Source organism: Hevea brasiliensis, chromosome 6 (genome assembly GCF_030052815.1).
Source record: "Hevea brasiliensis isolate MT/VB/25A 57/8 chromosome 6, ASM3005281v1, whole genome shotgun sequence".
NCBI lineage: Eukaryota > Viridiplantae > Streptophyta > Magnoliopsida > Malpighiales > Euphorbiaceae > Hevea > Hevea brasiliensis.
The window spans coordinates 106486084-106506377 of NC_079498.1; the positions used below are offsets into that span (position 1 = coordinate 106486084).

Genomic DNA, 20294 nt, shown 5'->3' on the forward strand with positions numbered 1-20294 from the left:
CAAACCACGTTTTCTCTGTTTGTTATCTGTTTCAGATCAGTAGAATTCTGCAGCGATCTAAATATTCAGTCCATTTTCTGGAGAGGGACAATCTTTAATTTGTTCTCATGGTATGTCCGAATTCATGTTTTCTCGGACTAATAATTAATTTAGCTCATTAAACAGTTTAAATTTTTATTTAAAATGTGTAGAGACTCCGCAGTTTACTTACAGGATATTTATAATATTTATTTAGTATTTTGTTTGTTTGAATTTTATCTAATTTTTTTGAAATTAGTAAGTGATAATATATTTATTCAAAATATCCTGATAAAACTTGCATGATTTAAGAATACTTAAATTATGCACCGGTCAAGACTCAAAATTGTGGATTGTGACATTGATAGATCATGATCTTAAATGCCTTCCATTGCCATGTTAATTACGTTAATGATGGAATAATTACAAGGCGAATTCTCCTTGCATCTCCTTGCTTTCTGGGTAGCCAAGTGATGTTACCCAGAACATGAAAAGAAAATGCAAATCTGTACTTACCAAGAATCTACACTTACCCAAACATAGACTTACAAGCATTGGTCATGAAACACAGTAGCACAACCCCAGATTAGTCTATTACGAGACAAAAGATTAAAAGTTTTAATCTCCAAATCAAGCCAATCTGTTGCAGATCTCATTACAGTCACTAATGACACACTTACATAGTAGAATCCAATTTCCCAGATCTGGCTTCCTTTGGAGCCAAAAGAAGAAGAGAAAAGTTCACAACCTTACTACACAAATTCTTGATAAACTCAAATAACATTTATACTCGTAAGAAGAGAAATACTTCGGATCTTGAACATCCATTCCATAACATTAAGAAACACAATGTTTTTTTCTTGATTTAAGAAGAAGAGGGAAAATGAGAATTGGTCACCTCCATCCATAGACCACTTGGGTGCAAGTGTCCTTGATCCACCTATAGCTCTTTCTCAAGGACCCTTTCATCTTGCCTTCCATGGTATACACCTTGTAGCTTGCAACTCTTTTTTTCCTTTGTAACTCAGGATCATTGAAGCTCCAGCTTTTTGAAGATGACCCAAGATTGCTTTTCCCTTTCTTGATCTTCACTTCCTTGCCAAATTGATTTGGTTGTGTAGAACCTGCATAGCTCACACTATATGACCTTAAATCTTGCATGCTTGTTGGTCCTGCCTTGCCTCCATAATATTCCTCTATCTGCATCCTTCCATCTCTGCAAGACTTGGATCTAAAGCCCTCCATTGAAAGAACAAGAAACTAAAGAACAAGAATCACTTACACACAAATTGATAGGTTCAAGAATTAAGGTTAGATTGTAGAGAAGAAAAGAAAGACAACAAAAACAAAGCAAAAGAAAATCTTGCTTTGGGATTGCTTTGCTATTTAGAGGAGTAGTTGTAATTTATTGAAGTGGGACTTGCTTTTGGCTTTGAGATGGGAACGCCTCAAGTTCAAGTTGGCGTCTTTATACCCTTTTACTTGTGCATCTGCATTTATTTATTTATTTTTTCTTATGGAATAAATTATTGGATTGGTGACATTTTCCACATTGATCCTCTGCCTATGGTGATCCATGAGGCTGCTTCCAGAGTTTGAATGGTGATTTAAGGCCACGTGTCACTTGGGATTTCAGGATTTGACTGTTGGGAAAATTTTCCTTTTCCCCTGATGAGATTGTTGCAACTGAATTGAAAATTTGAAAATAATAGCTAATTTGGCAGCCATTAGATTATGACAATTTAATGTTATTTTTTGGGACATTAGATTATGCTTCATCATTTCTTAAAATATTATAATCTGACTTTTTGGCCTTAATAACAAAATTTATTAATATTGAAATGATTTCAAAAATTAGAATAGTATGAAATTGAAAAAAATATATTTTATATTATTTAATATTTTTATTTATTTAATTTTAATTATAATTTAAATCAAAATTCATAATTTTAGATTACTCAAATTATACTGAAATAAACTCATCAGTGATTTAATTTCTTAATTCAATTATTCTTTTTAGGTACTAAAATTTTAAGACAAATAGGGATTGGCAATTGTTTATTTATAAATATTTTTCTAATTAAAATATATATTCATCTTACAATTTATAAAAAAAATTAAAAAAAATTAATCTTTTTCATTTATATAATGTCCCTCTTCATGATATATATTTTTTTAAAGCCGAATATAAGTTCTCATAACCTTATAATATATCTTTATAAATTTAATAAATTAACTTCAAAAAATCATAAAAATAGTTTAATATAAATAAAAAATAAAATCTAAAATCTGAAAAATTTGAAAAGTTTCAACATGAATTCATTTATCCAGAGGTCCAATTTACCATCCCCTTTGAGTAAATTTATTAATTTGATTTGACCATTAATGGGCCCTACAGGTATGAGTGCACAGCTTGGTAGTTCACTTCCATTATTGTTTTCTTTAGTATTTTTTTTTTCAATTTAAAATTTTATAATTCTAAAAATAATTTTAATATTATAAAAAATTATTAATTACAATAATATTCTTTTAACTGTACTTTAGGTCTTATAAGTATGGATTTTCCTGTGATTAGAAATTTAAGCAAAGATTACATGCAATGATGTTTGCTTAAGTGAGTCAAAATCTGAGAAATTATAATAAAAATTACTTATTTAACAAATATATATGATTATGTTCTCTTTTTTTTTATGGGACTTTTTTTATTGTTAACCAAGAAAAGCTCCATGCATACTTTCATCAATTTTTACTACTAATAAGGACCAAAAATATCTTAATACTATTCAAGATAATTATTACTTCATTCTTAAGTTGTACGAAAATTTTATTAATAATTTATTTTTTTAAGTTTTAATTATATTAATTATTATTATTAACAAATGACTAAATTAATAAAAGTAGACAGAGAAACGCATAATTAAAATTTAGAAATATTTTTGCTTTTTTAAAAAATATAAGAATTTAATGTTACTTATGAAATAAGGACTGAAAAATAATTTCCCAAAATAATCTTTTGAGTTACAGGTCTGAGAGGTCCGGCTGACTCTCTTCCTCTACCTCTTCTTTCATTTATATTTGTTTTTTGAGTTTTCCTTAGTTTATGTTCTCTTGTTTTGCTTGGGTTTTCTAATCTTCAAACTTGGAGTTTTAGTACCCTCTTTTTATGGGTCTCTTTGTGGCCACTCTAGTCTCTCTTGGAGTTGCTTTTGTTTGCAGATCCTAGGCTTATGATGAAGGAAAGATGGAAGATTTGCTTGGAGATGGTTCCGTGGTTATGGTTCTAGGGGATATCCCTGTTGGCTAGTAACTCAGGGGCCTATGGGTATCGATTTAGCTTGGTCACTGGTTCCTGAGCTAGATGAGAATGAGACGCAGACTCTCTCGATTCTTCCATGGTTCTAAACTCGTCTTTTCAGTCCTAATTCGTCGCCTAGCACGCCCTGGGTTTGTCTAGGAAGCTCTTTCTGGGTTTAGGATGGATGTTTTGTATTTCAAGCCCTTGCTTTGGAAGAGTTCTCTTCTTTTGTGCTTCCATGAATGTTTTACTCTATATCCCCTGTTGCATCCGATCAATCTCTCTAATGGTGGCGATGGTTATGTGCTTTTCAGGTCCCGAACCCAGTTAGTCGCTAGGGCTCCCATTTGGTAGGTTTAAGCCTTGTCTTTGTTCTGTGTTTTACTTAGGCTTATTTATATTAACGGGCAAGGTCCATGTATTTCTATTTCATCAATCATTTTCCATTGAAAAAAAGATAAAATTTTTTAAAAAATAAAAACACTACAAGGAAATAAAAAGGAAGAGGAAAAAAAATTAATACAGGCACGGCCATGAAACATTCTTAACTACCTTTAGTCGTAGAATATGCCTTGAGAAGACAGCAATTAATAATAATCATATAAAATCACTTCGTATCTTTCAAGTTTCAACCCAGGCGTCAACTTAATTCGAAAAGTAGTTAAAACAGCAAAGCCAACAAAGATTAAACTCTATGAAAAAAAAAAATTTATATATATATATATATACATATCAAAGATTAAACTCGCAATCTAATATGGACAAGTAGACAATTCCACAATAATAATTTATAGAAAAGGGGGTATACAGTACAAAAAACCCAACATGCAAAACTTTCCAAGAGGGCAAAAATATTAAAAAGGGTAAATAACAACTAGACAATCTCTTCAGGTTGCAATTGAGGACTCATATGAGATTAAACTGTCAGATATGTCTGAAAATATTAAATTAAGACACTAAACAAGAAAGGAAAAACAACACATTAAGTAAGAAACCCTTTCTCAAAACACCAAAAATTCTCATTACAGGAGATCAGCAACATTTGATGGCAGCTCCTCGATGACCACATTATAGAACTTCTGAATGTCAAACAGCATTCTCTCATCATCCCTTGTCACAAAATTAATGGCAACACCTTTTCTTCCAAACCGTCCGCCTCTTCCAATCCGATGAAGGTAGTTTTCGGGTTGAGTCGGCAGATCATAGTTTATGACGAGGGAAACTTGCTGCACATCAATACCACGAGCCAAGAGATCGGTGGTGATGAGAACACGAGAAGAGCCAGAACGGAATTCTCGCATGATGATATCACGAGTGTTCTGGTCCATATCTCCATGAGTTGCTGATACTGTATGGTCACGGCTTCGCATCTTGTCAGTAAGCCAGTCAACCTTGCGCCTTGTGTTAACAAAAATAACACTCTGGGTGATGGCTAGTGTTTCATACAGATCACATAGTGTTTCAAGTTTCCATTCTTCTTTCTCAACATTGACATAGAACTGCTTGATACCCTCAAGTGTAAGCTCATCACGCTTAACCAAGATCCTAACAGGCTTGTTCATGAACTTCCTTGTGATCTCAAGGGCCTCTGGTGGCATGGTAGCAGAGAACACACCAATCTGAACTTTTGCCGGCAGCAACTGGAAAATATCATAGATCTGATGGCCATAAAACAACATTAGAACCAGAGAAGGAAGATTACAAAGCCCATCAAGAGCTCCTAAGACTAGGTTAAAAGAAGGGAGAAAAGAAGTTCTGATTACCTGATCCTTAAAACCACGTGAAAGCATCTCATCAGCCTCATCCAATACAAACATCCTAATGTAATCTGGGCGAAGTGACTGCCTTCTCAACATGTCAAACACACGACCAGGAGTGCCCACAACAACATGAACACCAGCTTGAAGAATGCGTTGATCCTCACGAACACTTGTTCCACCTACACAAGCATGAACCTTCACACCAAGATAATCACCAAGGGCTCGCATAACTTTCTCAATCTGTTGCGCCAATTCTCTAGTCGGAGCCAAGACCAGTGCCTGACATTGGACTAGACCATAATCAAGTTGCTGGAGAATGCCAGAGCAGAAAGTTGCTGTTTTACCGGTTCCAGATTGGGCCTGCTGAATTACATCAAGACCCTTGCAGAATGGAACAATTCCCCTTTGCTGGATTGCAGATGGCTTCTCAAAACCTTGAACAAAATTTAGGAAAAGACATTCAGCATCCTCCAGCAAGAATTAACTCAAGAAAAAGGCACATAAATATCAAGCATACAAAGTCAGAGAGTAATAAATGTTAACAGTTATACTGTCAAACAAAACAGAAGGATCCCAACCCCATTAGTCTCATTCAAAACCTCATAAGAACAGGCAGGCAGGCAAGGAATCATGTAAAAACTGATTCCAAACAAAACAAGCATTGAGAATGACCATCACATTCCCAAAAAATTTGCAGATATCATATTTAAGGAAACAAAACAACAAATATATATATATATATATATATATATATATATATATATATATATATATAAAGATAAAAAAGTACCATAAGCATAGATGCCCCTCAGAAGGTTCTCTTGCAATCCCATTGCATCAAAACTGTCATAAACCTCATCGTATGTGGTGAAGAATTCTTGGCCTTCATTTGAGAGTCTGCAAAGTTGTCAAAAACATGCACAAATATTGACATCAAATCACAATGAATTCCTGCTATACACCCAGAGGTAACAAAACTTACAATTCACTCATTTTGGTGTCATATTGCTTAGCATCAAACTGAGATCCTTCTGGTGCCAAACCTGCCATGACTGCATAAAGAAAAACATATGTTATATGCAAATTTTACAAAACTTTGAGAGGGAAGTGTCATAATACAAATTACAAAACTAAACAGGTAAAGAACACAATTACATCCTGGTACTGCATCAGTTCCACCAATAAAAAGGAGAGAAAATCAGAAAGATTGTATAACATATTATACAATCTAGGGAAGAACGTCCTTATAAATTATTCCGTAAATGCTAGAAGCACAAGAAAGAACACACAAACACAAATGAAATAATCCACCAGACCACACAATGATTCACTGTCGTCCACCCATTACCCCATAATGGTAAGAAACAGAAGGAAATTGTCACAGAAGAGCCAAACTTGCAAACCAAACATAAAGAGGAGAACAAGCATTAAACTTCTGTTTTAGTGTCCGGAGAAGAAGATATGCAAGGGGCAGCCAGGTATCTGATACATAGGGTATATACCCTTCACCATAAGACTACTTTGCCCAGTCCTCCAGAATATCAAAAATTCAGAACCAAGGACTCGTTATCTAATAAAACAAGTTAAGAAAGAGACTATTTCTCAATGGATTGAAAGAAACAGGTTACTATCTCCCACCATGAAATTAGACAACAATACATTATCATAAAACTGTAGCCTTCTAATATGGGATAATCATTAAAACAAGCATCTCTGTAGCATCAAATGTTGGCAAATTGTCTTAAATAGTAAATACATACAAATATCTACCCTTTTGTATGTGCTCTACAATTGTAATTGAGAACAAACAGAGAGTATTCTATAGAAAAGTACCACCTAAATAGAAAACCATAAGAACAAAACAAAAAGTACTAATAAGGCATAGCACATAAGTAGATCTATGCTACTATTGAGGAACGAGAATTAGCAGTCTAATAGCTAGCAGGTAAAAAAATTTAGTGTCTATTCAACTTCTGATAAGACCAATAAATAAGTTAATCCATCTTGCCTTATATCAAGGCCAGAGTCCCAGAAAGAATAATTCTTCCTCTAAAAAGCTTATAAAACTGTTCTATAGTAACAATCTGGTACTCCTCTATTTTCTCTTTGTTCTCAAATCAGGACCAGCTGACCTCTCATAACCTGAACAACTAACTAGACCTAGAATCACTCAAGTAAAACATCATACAAATAATAAAACTCAAAACTTTAACTCCAAAACAAAGAAACAGATCAATCGCAGGTCCAAAAAACGAAGCCAACCACCATATCAAATCCACAGCTAAATCACCCTCCAAAAAGGGCAACAAAAAAAAAATAAATAAAGCGTTTAACAAATACCCAGGTAGAGATACGTAAAATCATAACCTTAAACATTAAGAAAAAGATCAACTCACGTATAGATCTGTCCAGAAGACCGACAGCAACAATTACAAACCAGCTAATTACGCACACAGACACATGTAAATAGAAGAGAATGAAATAAAGAGAGTGAGGGAAAAGACCTGATTGTAAGCAAGAGGTTGATGGAGAGGTAGAAAGATTTGGAGACTTTTTTGAGAGTAGAGAGATAAAACTAGGGTTTCTAATCCCAAACTCCTCGGATCTGCGCCTTGGAGTTTGAAGGGTAAGAGACTAAGCTCGTGTGACTTGCGATCGTTTATAATGTTAGGTCAATTTACTCTGCAAAAACCCTTTTGTACCAATTTTTTGTCCGATCTTCCGCACTTGCCCTCCCACTTTCCCTTTTATTACCTTAGGCTTTGTTTGGTTAGTTCACAGAAATTCTACTTCTTGTGGCACAAGGAAAGAAACTTCAGCCCAACCCCATATTTTCGCATTATATTATATTATTTTATTTTATTTTATTTTATTTTATTTTTATAAAATTAAAAATATGTAATTTCAAACACATATACCAAATTAATTAGAATTAATTATATAATTTCTTTTAATTTAGTTTTATTAGACATAAAATTTATATCAATAAGTGAAAATAATAATAATAATAATAATTTTTAAAAAATTAATTGATATACTATAAAATAATTAAATATAACATAAACTCCTTTTTATTGAGTAATATATTTTATAAAAAATATTCTCTAAAATATATTAAAGTATATATTTTTATTAATTTTTTTATAAATAAATTAAATATAAATAAAACCGAATTTCTCTCTCAAATCTTCTCTCTCCTCCCCTTGGACCTATTCTCTCTTCTTTCTATATTACATTCCTATTATAATAATATCCCTTTAATTTAAGCATTAAAAAATCATCGCGATAATCTTTGATGAATTTTTTATCATTATTTTTTTATTTTATAAATTTTTAACTAAAACGATGAAAATAATGCTCATATTAATAAAGCTATAATTTTAAAATTTATAATTAATAAAATTTAAAGAAAATATGTAACTATTTGTTGTTGGTCTAAGAAATTCTAAATCTCTGTGTATTAGTAAAATTAGGATAATCAATAAAAATAAATAAAATTAGAAATGGAAAGGACCCAATTACAATTAATAGTAGAGGATTTCAATCCAATCAAAAAGTAGCTTTGTGGATACATACGTAATATACCCAAGTGCTTGTTACGTCATATTATCTATTAATTAATTAAAAAAATAAAAAAAGAATAAATCTTAGGGCGAATAATTTTTTTTTTATCTTTGAAATTATGCTACAATTATTAATTACTTATTATTTTAAAATTAACATCAAAATTAGTTTCATATTATCTAAAATAACATTAAAAATAATAAATAAAGATAGAATAAATAATTTTGAAATATCCACTTTCAATATATTTATTATGCATGTTTAATATAATGAATTATTTTTTTATATAATAATTTAAATAAACAAAACTTTCTTTAAAAATATAAATTAGAGTTGTTTCCATGTTTTTGTTGTCAAACCTAATTAATGTCATTGAAGATTAAAGTGGATGAAATAATTAATTATGACAAATAATATAAATTAAATTTTATAATTTCAAGAAAATATAAAATTTTTAATGGAATTGCTTTTAATTAACGAAAATTAAATAAAAGGGTATTTTAATTTTAATAAATCGAAACCAATTCTAATTATCTTTATAAATTCAATCAACTTGAGTAAATTCAAATTAAAATTATTTTTATAGGAAAGTAGAGTCTCTCATCTTTTAAGAATAGTAAAATATCTTCGATATAAATAAGAACACTATAAAGAACACTATTTAAATCGTAAATTTTTAATCTTTATAATTATGATTCAAACATAGCCACCCATATGCATGTGATATATGAATTATAGAATTTGATTGGTAATATTTTAAATATAAGGTATATAAGGAGGTTACCAAAATTTATGAGGACTTTGGCACTGTTTGGCAATTAATTAATCTTATTTGTATAATGCTTAATCTGTCCCCACTTGACAAAACATCGACCCGAAGGAAGGAAAAGACGAGTTTGGAAATTGACTCTCATCAATAGTTTTTTAAGCCCAAATTAATTTTGAACCTTATATAGAAAGGCTGATTTAATTAATAATAATTATAACAGTTATATTAAACTATATATTATTCATCATCAATCACTTTCTTTTTATTTTTTCATTTATTATGTTTTATATACAATTAAAATTATATTTCAAAAATCTTTTTATTTATTAATTATGTGAATTATGATGTGATATTATAATTTTTTTTAACTGATGTTGTATTATTTATAAATTTTTTAATATGATAGAATTAAATAATACATATAATAAAATATAATTTATTTACAAAAATGAAATTTTAGAAGATTTTTATCAATTTGAGCATATTACTTAATTAGTATTAAAATAGAGAGATTGAAAGATTTAATTCGAAATTTTTTCACTCTTTAAATTTTTTTTAATACATGTTAATATATCGTATTACATTATATTATATTATATAGTATGATTTTTATTTAAATAAAGATAATATAATAAATGATAGTTAATAATTTTTTTATTTATAAATTTTTATTTGATTAAATAATATGTTATGGTAAAATAAATATAATAATTATTACAATACTCTTTATTATTTTAAATAAATAAATGATTTAAAAATATTTATTTAAATAAAATAATATTTTATAAATAATACTTTAATAATAATTAAAGACATATTTTATTTTTTTAATTAACCACTAAATATGCTTTATAAAAGAATAGAATATAATAAGAATTTTATAAGTTATACAATGATAAAATAGGAATATATAAATTTTAAATAATCTTTAACTCATGAATAAGTGGGTTGAAAAGTTGTTTGACAACTCAAAACCACCATTTTCTAGAATAATCTTTTTAAATTATAAGAAGAAAAAAAAAATACCAGCCATTAGGGGTGTAAAAAAAAAATATCTAATCAACTCGAATAAATTTGTCACGATCCAACCTATGAGTCGGACCGGCACTAGGACCTAGGCCAGCTTAAAGCCCCCGAGGCCCGTAATAAGCCTAACTATTCCTCAAATCCATAACCAGACCCACAATTTAGGCCCAATATGCATATAAAATAATTTAAATCAAACTGTTATATTTTCATTTCGAGCCAACTTAGCCCAGAAATTTTCAGAAACTAAAATCAGGGGAGCCCAGCTCAACCCTATTACCTCATTTACAAACGGTTTAAATACCATACAAATCTTCATTTATTAATCTCAAAAATTTAAATTTAACACAATTTCTAACAAGGTCCACACTATTACTAACACATGCGGAATTCTAGATTTTAAATTTAGAAAAGATAGTAAAACAATTAAATAATCAACACTAAACCTGCGAGGAATGAAACAGGTTGCTCTGTAAAATAACTCCTCCTGTGGCCTGGAAAAATATTGAACAGGAGTGAGCGTTCGACTCAGAGAGTAAAATATCAATTTTAACCATAATCTCTATAACTAACTAAAACTAATGCACCATGTGGAATGAAATGCAGCATCAGCAATAAATTCACATCATAATAGCAAAAAGGTAATTTGGAGCACTCACACACCCAGTAATATCAATCATAATATATGAGAGCTGATCCTCTATACAGCTCTCTTAAATCCAACCTGGTGCCAGCGAAGAACTCAAGCCGGACTTTCGCTTAATAAACCAAATCGGGGTCCCAGCGAAGAACTCAAGCCGTGACTATCCCGAATGATCGGGTCCCAGCGAAGATCTCAAGCCGTGTCTACCCGTCCTATCCATAGTCCACACCACATCACACGCACGCTAACGCACGCCCACTGCTCCAAATTACCACAACAACATCCATGGCACTTTAACAGTTGTGAATGCAACATAAAACGTGCTTAGAGTTTAACTACATAGATACATACATATAAGTGATGCATGGGCATGCTTAAATATATAATAATATCGAAATTACAATTAAAATTAATATTTTACTCACAGTACACCGATGACTATTGTGGCTGCTGGATGCAGAAAAATAGCTGACCTCGATCACCTAATAATTAAATTATAAATTTATTAGTACTAAATTAGAATAAAACTCTAAAGAGGCAATAGAGAGCCTAATTCATGCCGGAAATCCGGCAGAATTTCTCCTATACCTAGGACCTACCCAACCTGCAAAAAGGCTCAAATAACACTTCTAAATTCTCAATTTCCACAATCACATCTCATCAATATCACATGGCCCCTCCTGGGCCCTCCAAATCAGACAATACTCAAAATCTTAAAAAATTACATTTTAGTCCCTATAATTGACATTTTTCAAAAATCCACTCAAACAAGCTTTAAAAATTCTCAAATTTTGCCCTGCGGTCCTTAATAATATTATAAGGCTATTGCAAAATAAATTGTAATTTTTTAATCACCCATGAATATTTTATCCAAGAATTTTACTTGATTCCATAAGTTTCCAACATCTAATATATTCTTAATTCAACCCAATTCAATATCCACATATTTAAACCTCCATCCTCAAGCTTCAACCAATTATATAAAATTTAATTATCTTAATTTCAAATAATCTTATATGCCCATATGCTAAAAATCTAACTAAATTCCATTTATATTTTTCAAAAATATTCTACAATCACTCAAAAATTCAACAAATACCATAGAATATCTCCAAATAATTTTACTTTCATCATATATTTTTCTTAGAATTTTTCTCCAATTTTTCCTGTTTAAGAAACACTGTATTTATGCTCACAGACCGAGAAATAATAGAAATTGTCTTACCCGAAGTTTATCTGTGTCTCAAAAATTCCAAAAATTTACGAGGAAGCCTCTGGAAGTTGAATCATCTCCATAGCCCACCGGAGCCATCACGGCCACGCATGACATTTGCCGGATCTGATCATACCACCATGTTTCTCTCCTCTTCCTCAGTCCATAGGTGGTCTCGGATCGTCGATCCAAATGTCGGATCATCGTAGATCTGATGGAAAAGCTTAAAAAACCCGAAACTTCTTTCCTCCATATCTCACTCATCCGACCTCCATTTGCTGCAAAATTGGTATCAAAAGAAAGCTCTCGGAACAAGCTTTCCAACGCCACCTGAATCGCCTCGATCGGACGTCGGATGAAGCCAGAATCGGCCCGGAAAGCCGCTGCCCACTGTGCACGCGTTTTCTCTCTCTTCTCTCTCTCTTGCCACCGTTTCTGGTGGTTGTGGTCGTCGCCGGAGGGTCGCCGGCCGGGTGGGGAGCTGCTAGGGAGGTCGCTGGCCGGTCACCGGAAAAAGAAAGAAGAAAAAGAGAGGGAAGGAGAGGAGAGAAAAGAGAAAATGGGGGGGGGGGTGTTCCTCCTCCCGTTTTTTTTTATTTTGATTTTTTTTTTAATAAATTGGGTGGCTGTGACAGTGGAAACCCACTTTCACACGCCAAAAATCCCATCATCTTTTTTTTTTTTTTCTTCTGGATGTTACATTCTTCCCCCCTTAAAAAAAATTCGTCCTCGAATTTTCGAATAAATAAAGAAATAAAGAAAAGAAGGTTATTAGGACAAGCACAATCATTACTCCTCCAGCTATGCAGAGATTGGTAAAACATTTATTCTTCAAACCCTTCGTATATTATATATGATATTCTATTACTCTCTGATTCTACTATGGTGTCCTATTTGTCACCATCTCTATCTAGAGATGCTCTTATCTCTTGGCTATTCATTGACCATTCTTCTGTCATCTCAGGTATTCATTATAACTCCATTACTCTCGACATGATATCTGATAACTTTAATTAACTTTGGCGCTTACCTCACTTTTATTACGCCCTAACGTGTCTCTTGATGATTTCAGTCCTCATCCCTTTGTTTCAATAATCTTTGTTTTCCCCAATGACATAACTTATGTTCCTTGTTCCATGGTATCTTATGAGTAGCTTTCCTGTAGCACCTAATCTAGGCATCCTGTTCGAGATCTTCACTCTTCTTATGACCTTAGTGGTCAATACCTATAAGTCTTCTCACTCCCATGATATTTCAAAATTTTAATCTCCTTTTGTGTCATTACTAAGGTGCTTAGACCAAACTCTATCCATCTTATGTAACTAGTCAGGTAGAGTCTTCTCCAGGGGCCAAGTGTATCATTTATCAACATTGGAAAGTAAACTGGGTTCCTCCTTCTAGGTAACAAAAGTGTTTATATTCCCTGATAACTCAATCCATGCGACTTTATCAATTCTCACTCCTTCTCTGGAATGGAAATATCCAGACTTCTTCCTTTAGCTTCTTAGTATGTGGCCTACTTCTGACACATTGGAACTCAGATCGAGGCTCCACTACTCCTTTAATCTATCATCTCATAATAACTTATTTTAAACATCCCTTAGTGTGTTTTTAGCATACCTATTCCTCCTTATCCTCATCATTATAACTGGCTCTATCGAGCTTTCTTCCTGTCCTTTGCATATTATCCACTTCCCTTTTCCTATTTTTGGTATTGTTGATATCTTTTCAACCTGCTGTACGTATTCCTTAATTTTAGTCCTATCTCATCCTTACACCTTTTCCTTCAAGAATGTCCATCCCATCATCAACTTTAACTTTCATTTTATTTCTTAGTCTTATCTTGATTATTAGTTCTATTACTTCAGGAATTCTAATCTTACGATTTACTCCTACCAGCACATTCTTCACCTTATGTAACACTTATAATTACCCATAGAAATTTCTTTTTGTATCTCCTTTTCCCAACTTACTATCAGAACATTATCATTCCCTACCAGCCTTAGTAGGAAATTGCTTATCCTGGATAAATAGGAGCCCCATAAACTATAAGTTCCATCTGAACTAACACGGCTATGGAAAATGTGTGCCATGCCTTATTTCTAAACAAGATACTTCACATGTTCATTCTCCTTAATATAATCACATATACTGCCCATAGTTTTCCAAACTTCAGCCTCAACTTTTTCCATTAGAAACAATTTCATCTATTGAAACTCTTCCATAAATAGTACTTCCTCTAGCTCATAGTTTAAAACAGTTGCAAGCCTTGGTAGCTAACTCCATTTGACTCCTGTCACTATTCTGATCGTCCTTTCATACTTAACACTAGGTAATGCATTTCATGTCATTCTCATATCAGGAAATTATGTATGAATTGGTGCCTACCAAACTCTCAATTAACTAGGTCTCCTTGACTCAGTCTCCGTTCCTTATATAACCTTCTAGAACCAAAAGCACAAGCTAAACTTGAAAAGAAAGAAAAAAATACTCTTATATTCAACTACGCTCGATTGTCCATATAACAACGTTTAACCTATGTTTCTCGGTTTTTCTCTCTAAATTTCATCACCTCCTAGCACAATTGTGCTCTACCCATAATGCATCATCTGCATGAACCCTTTACCGTACCATTGTCCTTCCTGATATAATATTTTATAATTTATTAACTTTACTTATACTCGACCTATGATTCATATCTCTCATCGTTTATATTGTGCCCTTAACTTTTGTTGATTCCTGAAAGATCTCTTTTACTCATAGATTCTTCCAACACTAATTCCATCCTTATCTATGGTTATTAATTTGATCCTTGAACTTTCTAGTGATTTATAACCACCCAGACTTGTCACTTCTCGTTCTACCGCTACTGTTGTTCTGTCGTTATTGCTTCACTGCAAAGTGATTCTGTTGGTCACACTAAAAATGTTTGCCTGACATTTATAATGAACCTCTAACTACCTTTTCACTATCTCAAAAGTCTAACCTAAAGCCTATGTGTCATTATCTATAATTCTTTTCACTCATCATACCTATTTGATCCCTTAGACTGACTTTTATTCAACTTACTACTTACTAACTTCTTTTTCTCTGCCTAATTAGATAGTCCGCAATATCATTGCACACCTTCTACTTTTTGCTCATTATTATTGTATTCATCGCCTAATCTTCTTGATACTGTTAACAAGTTAAAAGAATCTTGCCCCATTACTATCCACTTCACTTTAGAAATAGGGAATAAATAAAGTATGATCCAATTATGTAACTCCAAGCTCTACATTTTAGCTCCTATCACAATCTCAGCTACATCGTGCTATGAGTATCACATTCCTAAATTCCATACCTCCATCACTATTCTCACTAATATGGTCCCATTTCGGATTCTCCATCCTTGTCATTTACCTTGCCAAGAATAACACTTAGCCTACCCTATATCTTAACTTTGTTCCTTTTATTATGCGCCCTTCAGGTTGTCCTTCCATTTATTTCCTTTGTCTTACCCAAAATAGAACTTAACTATTCTATCCCTGGTTCCATTCTTCTTCCTAACATGACAGCTGTACCTGCTAACTATATCTTTCAGAGTCTCTACCACGTTATCACATATCTGTGCTATTCAGATTTAGTCCTTTGACCACTCTAGCTACTACTTCTACTGGCATTTAGATTATATTGCATCTGGCACCAATTGTCCAAGCCTTCATTATGCACTTTCTCTATCCATTGGCCTTCTATGATTTATCTTTGCTAATTTATTACTCTTAATACTGTTATAATTAGATTATACTATTATTTTGAACAATATGAAGTTAGAAAGAAACTCAGGAAATTACAGTCATACCTTTATCGTATGATTTCTATTCTTATCCTTTAGTTTACATAATACCCTTACTACCTCGAGAACTGATTCTGCAGTAATTTTATTTATTTGTTATTATTATTATTATTATTATTATTATTATTATTATTATTATTATTATTTATTATTATTATTTTCCATGTTTACTCAATTAGCCAAAATTAAGATTCCGGGCACCCAAACCCATCATCCAATTCAAAGGATTTACATCCATCGTGATCTAATTATATATGATTCCTATAATGGAACTTGCATCATATGCAGGATACCCGAGCCAACTACTCTCTACCATACTTTACAGTCCCATCTGGGGCACTATTTTGTTCGTCACCATTATTAATAATAACCTTCGATCCCTGCTAAAAAGATAGGACTATACCTTAACTTACTGCGACAAAGGTACTATATTTACCACCTTGCCCAAAACCATGTCAATTAATGTCTCTCTTATCATATTATAGCTCTGTGAATCATCAATTCATAGTTTCGACCTTCTCTAGGTAGTAGAGTTGTACTTTACACCTTGCTAATACACACAAGGTATTCTATTCTCACTAAGTTCTAAGCAAAACATTTATCGTTTTGCAAAAACCATCCAAAATTCCATACCGAAGACTTGATGGTCTCACTCTATAAGTGTCACCTTTACTTTGCAACTAGTCCGAAACCTCTAGTCTGATGGCAATTCTTACTGTAACTCTAGCTCATGCTAGGGTAACTAAGTCACTGACTCTAGTTATCACCCAACTGTGACCTTTCAATATTCTAACTCTAGACTCTTAACTAGGAGTTCCCAGCTCCTCTGCAAATATAGAACTCTGTTCTGGCATAACTATACCAAAACAGAAGCCATCTCAAACACCCTCATTATGGAGCACCACGGGGATGCACGCAGCTCTACACAAGAACATTGTACAGTTACTATGATACGTCCCGACAGACTAGGTCTCCCAATTTATTATCTCTCTTGAATCTTCTATTATCAAAAACTTATTCTGACTGGGTCACCTACTGATGATTGCCAGCAGTGGTATCCTCATCCTTATCTAGGCCAACTGTACTTTCAAGACTCACTTTTATGTACTCGTGCCTTGCACGAAATGGGCACACCATTTAAACCCATACTGACAAAAATATAGTATTTATTGGAGTACGTGTTTCCATGGTAGACCTCAATAAGTTTGCTAAATCTGTTTTATGTTTCTATGTACTCCACGAAAATCAAGACACTAACTGAGTTACTTTTATATTTCCCGAGGTATAATGCAGAATCTAGAAACAAGGACTTACAGAAAAGACGAAACAGAATCCTATACTCCGCATGTAACATCCTAACAAGACTCCTTTTACACTCCCAAAGTATATTCTTTCCTATGAATCTAGAGCCTAAGCTCTGATACCAACTTTGTCACGACCCAACCTATGGGCCAGACCGGCACTAGGACCTGAGCCAGCTTAAAGCCCCCGAGGCCCGTAGTAAGCCTAACTATTCCTCAAATCCATAACCAGACCCACAATTTAGGCCCAATATGCATATAAAATAATTTAAATCAAACTGTTATATTTTCATTTCGAGCCAACTTAGCCCAGAAATTTTCAGAAACTAAAATCAGGGGAGCCCAGCTCAACCCTATTACCTCATTTACAAACGGTTTAAATACCATACAAATCTTCATTTATTAATCTCAAAAATTTAAATTTAACACAATTTCTAACAAGGTCCACACTATTACTAATACATGCGGAGTTCTAGATTTTAAATTTAGAAAAGATAGTAAAACAATTAAATAATCGACGCTAAACCTGCGAGGAATGAAACAGGTTGCTCTGTAAAATAACTCCTCCTGTGGCCTGAAAAAATATTGAACAGGAGTGAGCGTTCGACTCAGAGAGTAAAATATCAATTTTAACCATAATCTCTATAACTAACTAAAACTAATGCACCCTGTAGAGTGAAATGCAGCATCAGCAATAAATTCACATCATAACAGCAAAAAGGTAATTTGGAGCACTCACACACCCAGTAATATCAATCATAATATATGGGAGCTGATCCCCTATACAGCTCTCTTAAATCCAACCTGGTGCCAGCAAAGAACTCAAGCCAGACTTTCGCTTAATAAACCAAATCGGGGTCCCAGCGAAGAACTCAAGCCGTGACTACCCCGAAGGATCGGGTCCCAGCGAAGATCTCAAGCCGTGTCTACCCGTCCTATCCATAGTCCACACCACATCACACGCACGCTAACGCACGCCCACTGCTCCAAATTACCACAACAACATCCATGGCACTTTAACAGTTGTGAATGCAACATAAAATGTGCCTAGAGTTTAACTACATAGATACATACATATAAGTGATGCATGGGCATGCTTAAATATATAATAATATCGAAATTAAAATTAAAATTAATATTTTACTCACAGTACACCGATGACTATTGTGGCTGCTGGATGCAGAAAAATAGCTGACCTCGATCACCTAATAATTAAATTATAAATTTATTAGTACTAAGTTAGAATAAAACTCTAAAGAGGCAATAGACAGCCTAATTCATGCCGGAAATCCGGCAGAATTTCCCCTATACCTGGGACCTACCCAACCTGCAAAAAGGCTCAAATAACACTTCTAAATTCTCAATTTCCACAATCACATCTCATCAATATCACATGGCCCCTCCTGGGCCCTCCAAATCAGACAATACTCAAAATCTTAAAAAATTACATTTTAGTCCCTATAATTGATATTTTTCAAAAATCCACTCAAACAAGCTCTAAAAATTCTCAAATTTTGCCCTGCGGTCCTTAATAATATTATAAGGCTATTGCAAAATGAATTGTAATTTTCTAATCACCCATGAATATTTTATCCAAGAATTTTACTCGATTCCATAAGTTTCCAACATCTAATATATTCTTAATTAAACCAAATTCAATATCCACATATTTAAACCTCCATCCTCAAGCTTCAACCAATTATATAAAATTTAATTATCTTAATTTCAAATAATCTTATATGCCCATATGCTAAAAATCTAACTAAATTCCATTTATATTTTTCAAAAATATTCTACAATCACTCAAAAATTCAACAAACACTATAGAATATCTCCAAATAATTTTACTTTCATTATATATTTTTCTTAGAATTTTTCTCCATTTTTTCCTGTTTAAGAAACACTGTATTTATGCTCACAGACCGAGAAATAATAGAAATTGTCTTACCCGAAGTTTATCTGTGTCTTAAAAATTCCAAAAATTTATGAGGAAGCCTCTAGAAGTTGAATCATCTCCATAGCCCACCGGAGCCACCGTCGGTCGCCGGCGACATTTGCCGGATCTGATCATACCACCATGTTCCTCTCCTCTTCCTCAGTCCATAGGTGGTCTCGGATCGTCGATCTAAATGTCGGATCGTCGTAGATCTGATGGAAAAGCTTGAAAAACCCGAAACTTCTCTCCTCCATATCTCACTCATCCGACCTCCATTTACTGTAAAATTGGTATCAAAAGAAAGCTCTCGGAACAAGCTTTCCAACGCCACCTGAATCGCCTCGATCGGACGTCGGATGAAGCCGGAATCGGCCCGAAAAGTCGCTGCCCACTGTGCGCACGTTTTCTCTCTCTTCTCTCTCTCTTGCCGCCGTTTTTGGTGGTTGTGGCCGTCGCCGGCCGGGTGGGGAGCTGCTCGGGAGGTCGCCGGCCGGTCACCGGAAAAAGAAAGAAGAAGAAGAGAGGGAAGGAGAGGAGAGAAAAGAGAAAATGGGGGGTTTCTCCTCCCGTTTTTTTTATTTTGATTTTTTTTTTAATAAATTGGGTGGCTGTTACAGTGGAAACCCACTGTCACACGCCAAAAATCTCATCATCTTTTTTTTTTTTTTTCTTCTAGATGTTACAAAATTCAAACTAAATTTAGTATTTTTATATATTTAAATATTTATCATAGTTTAAAAATAATTATAAATTAAATTTTTAATTTAGGTTTCGTGTCTATATAAACAAAGTTTAACCCAAATCAAATATATATATTAAAAAATATGTGAATAATTTTATTTTATTTTTTATTTTTATTGAGTGATATATTTTAAATTAATATTTGTTTTTTATTTAGTGTATGATAATATATATGAAAAAAATATTTAATAAG

General features: G+C 33.0%; 2 protein-coding genes and 1 long non-coding RNA gene across 4 annotated transcripts; all 3 read right to left on the reverse strand.

Moving 5' to 3' along the window:
• Positions 1 to 912: 912 nt before the first annotated feature.
• On the reverse strand, positions 913 to 1263 carry LOC110642284 (uncharacterized). Its single transcript, XM_021794268.1, has one exon. It carries the CDS (start codon positions 1261 to 1263, stop codon positions 913 to 915), a length of 351 nt encoding a protein of 116 aa, XP_021649960.1.
• A 2823-nt stretch (positions 1264 to 4086) lies between these two features.
• LOC110642278 (eukaryotic initiation factor 4A-14) lies at positions 4087 to 7746 on the reverse strand. 2 transcript variants are annotated; one of them, XM_021794265.2, is made up of 5 exons: positions 7578 to 7746; positions 6056 to 6125; positions 5864 to 5970; positions 5077 to 5507; positions 4087 to 4971 (listed from the first exon to the last, which is right to left on the reverse strand). In XM_021794265.2, the coding sequence occupies exons 2-5, from the start codon at positions 6121 to 6123 to the stop codon at positions 4336 to 4338; spliced, it is 1242 nt and encodes a 413-aa protein (XP_021649957.2). In that variant the 5' UTR covers positions 6124 to 6125; positions 7578 to 7746; the 3' UTR covers positions 4087 to 4335. The 2 variants fall into 2 exon arrangements, with proteins under 2 accessions (XP_021649957.2, XP_058005065.1); XM_058149082.1 differs by lacking the exon at positions 7578 to 7746 and adding an exon at positions 7082 to 7104.
• A 9945-nt stretch (positions 7747 to 17691) lies between these two features.
• On the reverse strand, positions 17692 to 20010 carry LOC131181011 (uncharacterized). The gene is made up of 2 exons (XR_009149646.1): positions 19373 to 20010; positions 17692 to 18629 (listed from the first exon to the last, which is right to left on the reverse strand). It is a non-coding gene; the product is annotated as an uncharacterized LOC131181011 (long non-coding RNA).
• Positions 20011 to 20294: the final 284 nt, after the last annotated feature.

What these genes read in the sequence shown, in the direction of transcription:
- LOC110642284 (XM_021794268.1), bottom strand. Translation starts at nt 1,263, where the DNA reads ATGGAGGGCTTTAGATCCAAGTCTTGCAGAGATGGAAGGATGCAGATA.
- LOC110642278 (XM_021794265.2), bottom strand. Translation starts at nt 6,123, where the DNA reads ATGGCAGGTTTGGCACCAGAAGGATCTCAGTTTGATGCTAAGCAATAT. An exon ending in GAGGGGCATCTATGCTTATG is followed by an intron (nt 5,508 to 5,863) that starts GTACTTTTTTAT and finishes ATTTTGTTCAAG; the next exon opens with GTTTTGAGAAGCCATCTGCA. An exon ending in CACGTGGTTTTAAGGATCAG is followed by an intron (nt 4,972 to 5,076) that starts GTAATCAGAACT and finishes TATGGCCATCAG; the next exon opens with ATCTATGATATTTTCCAGTT.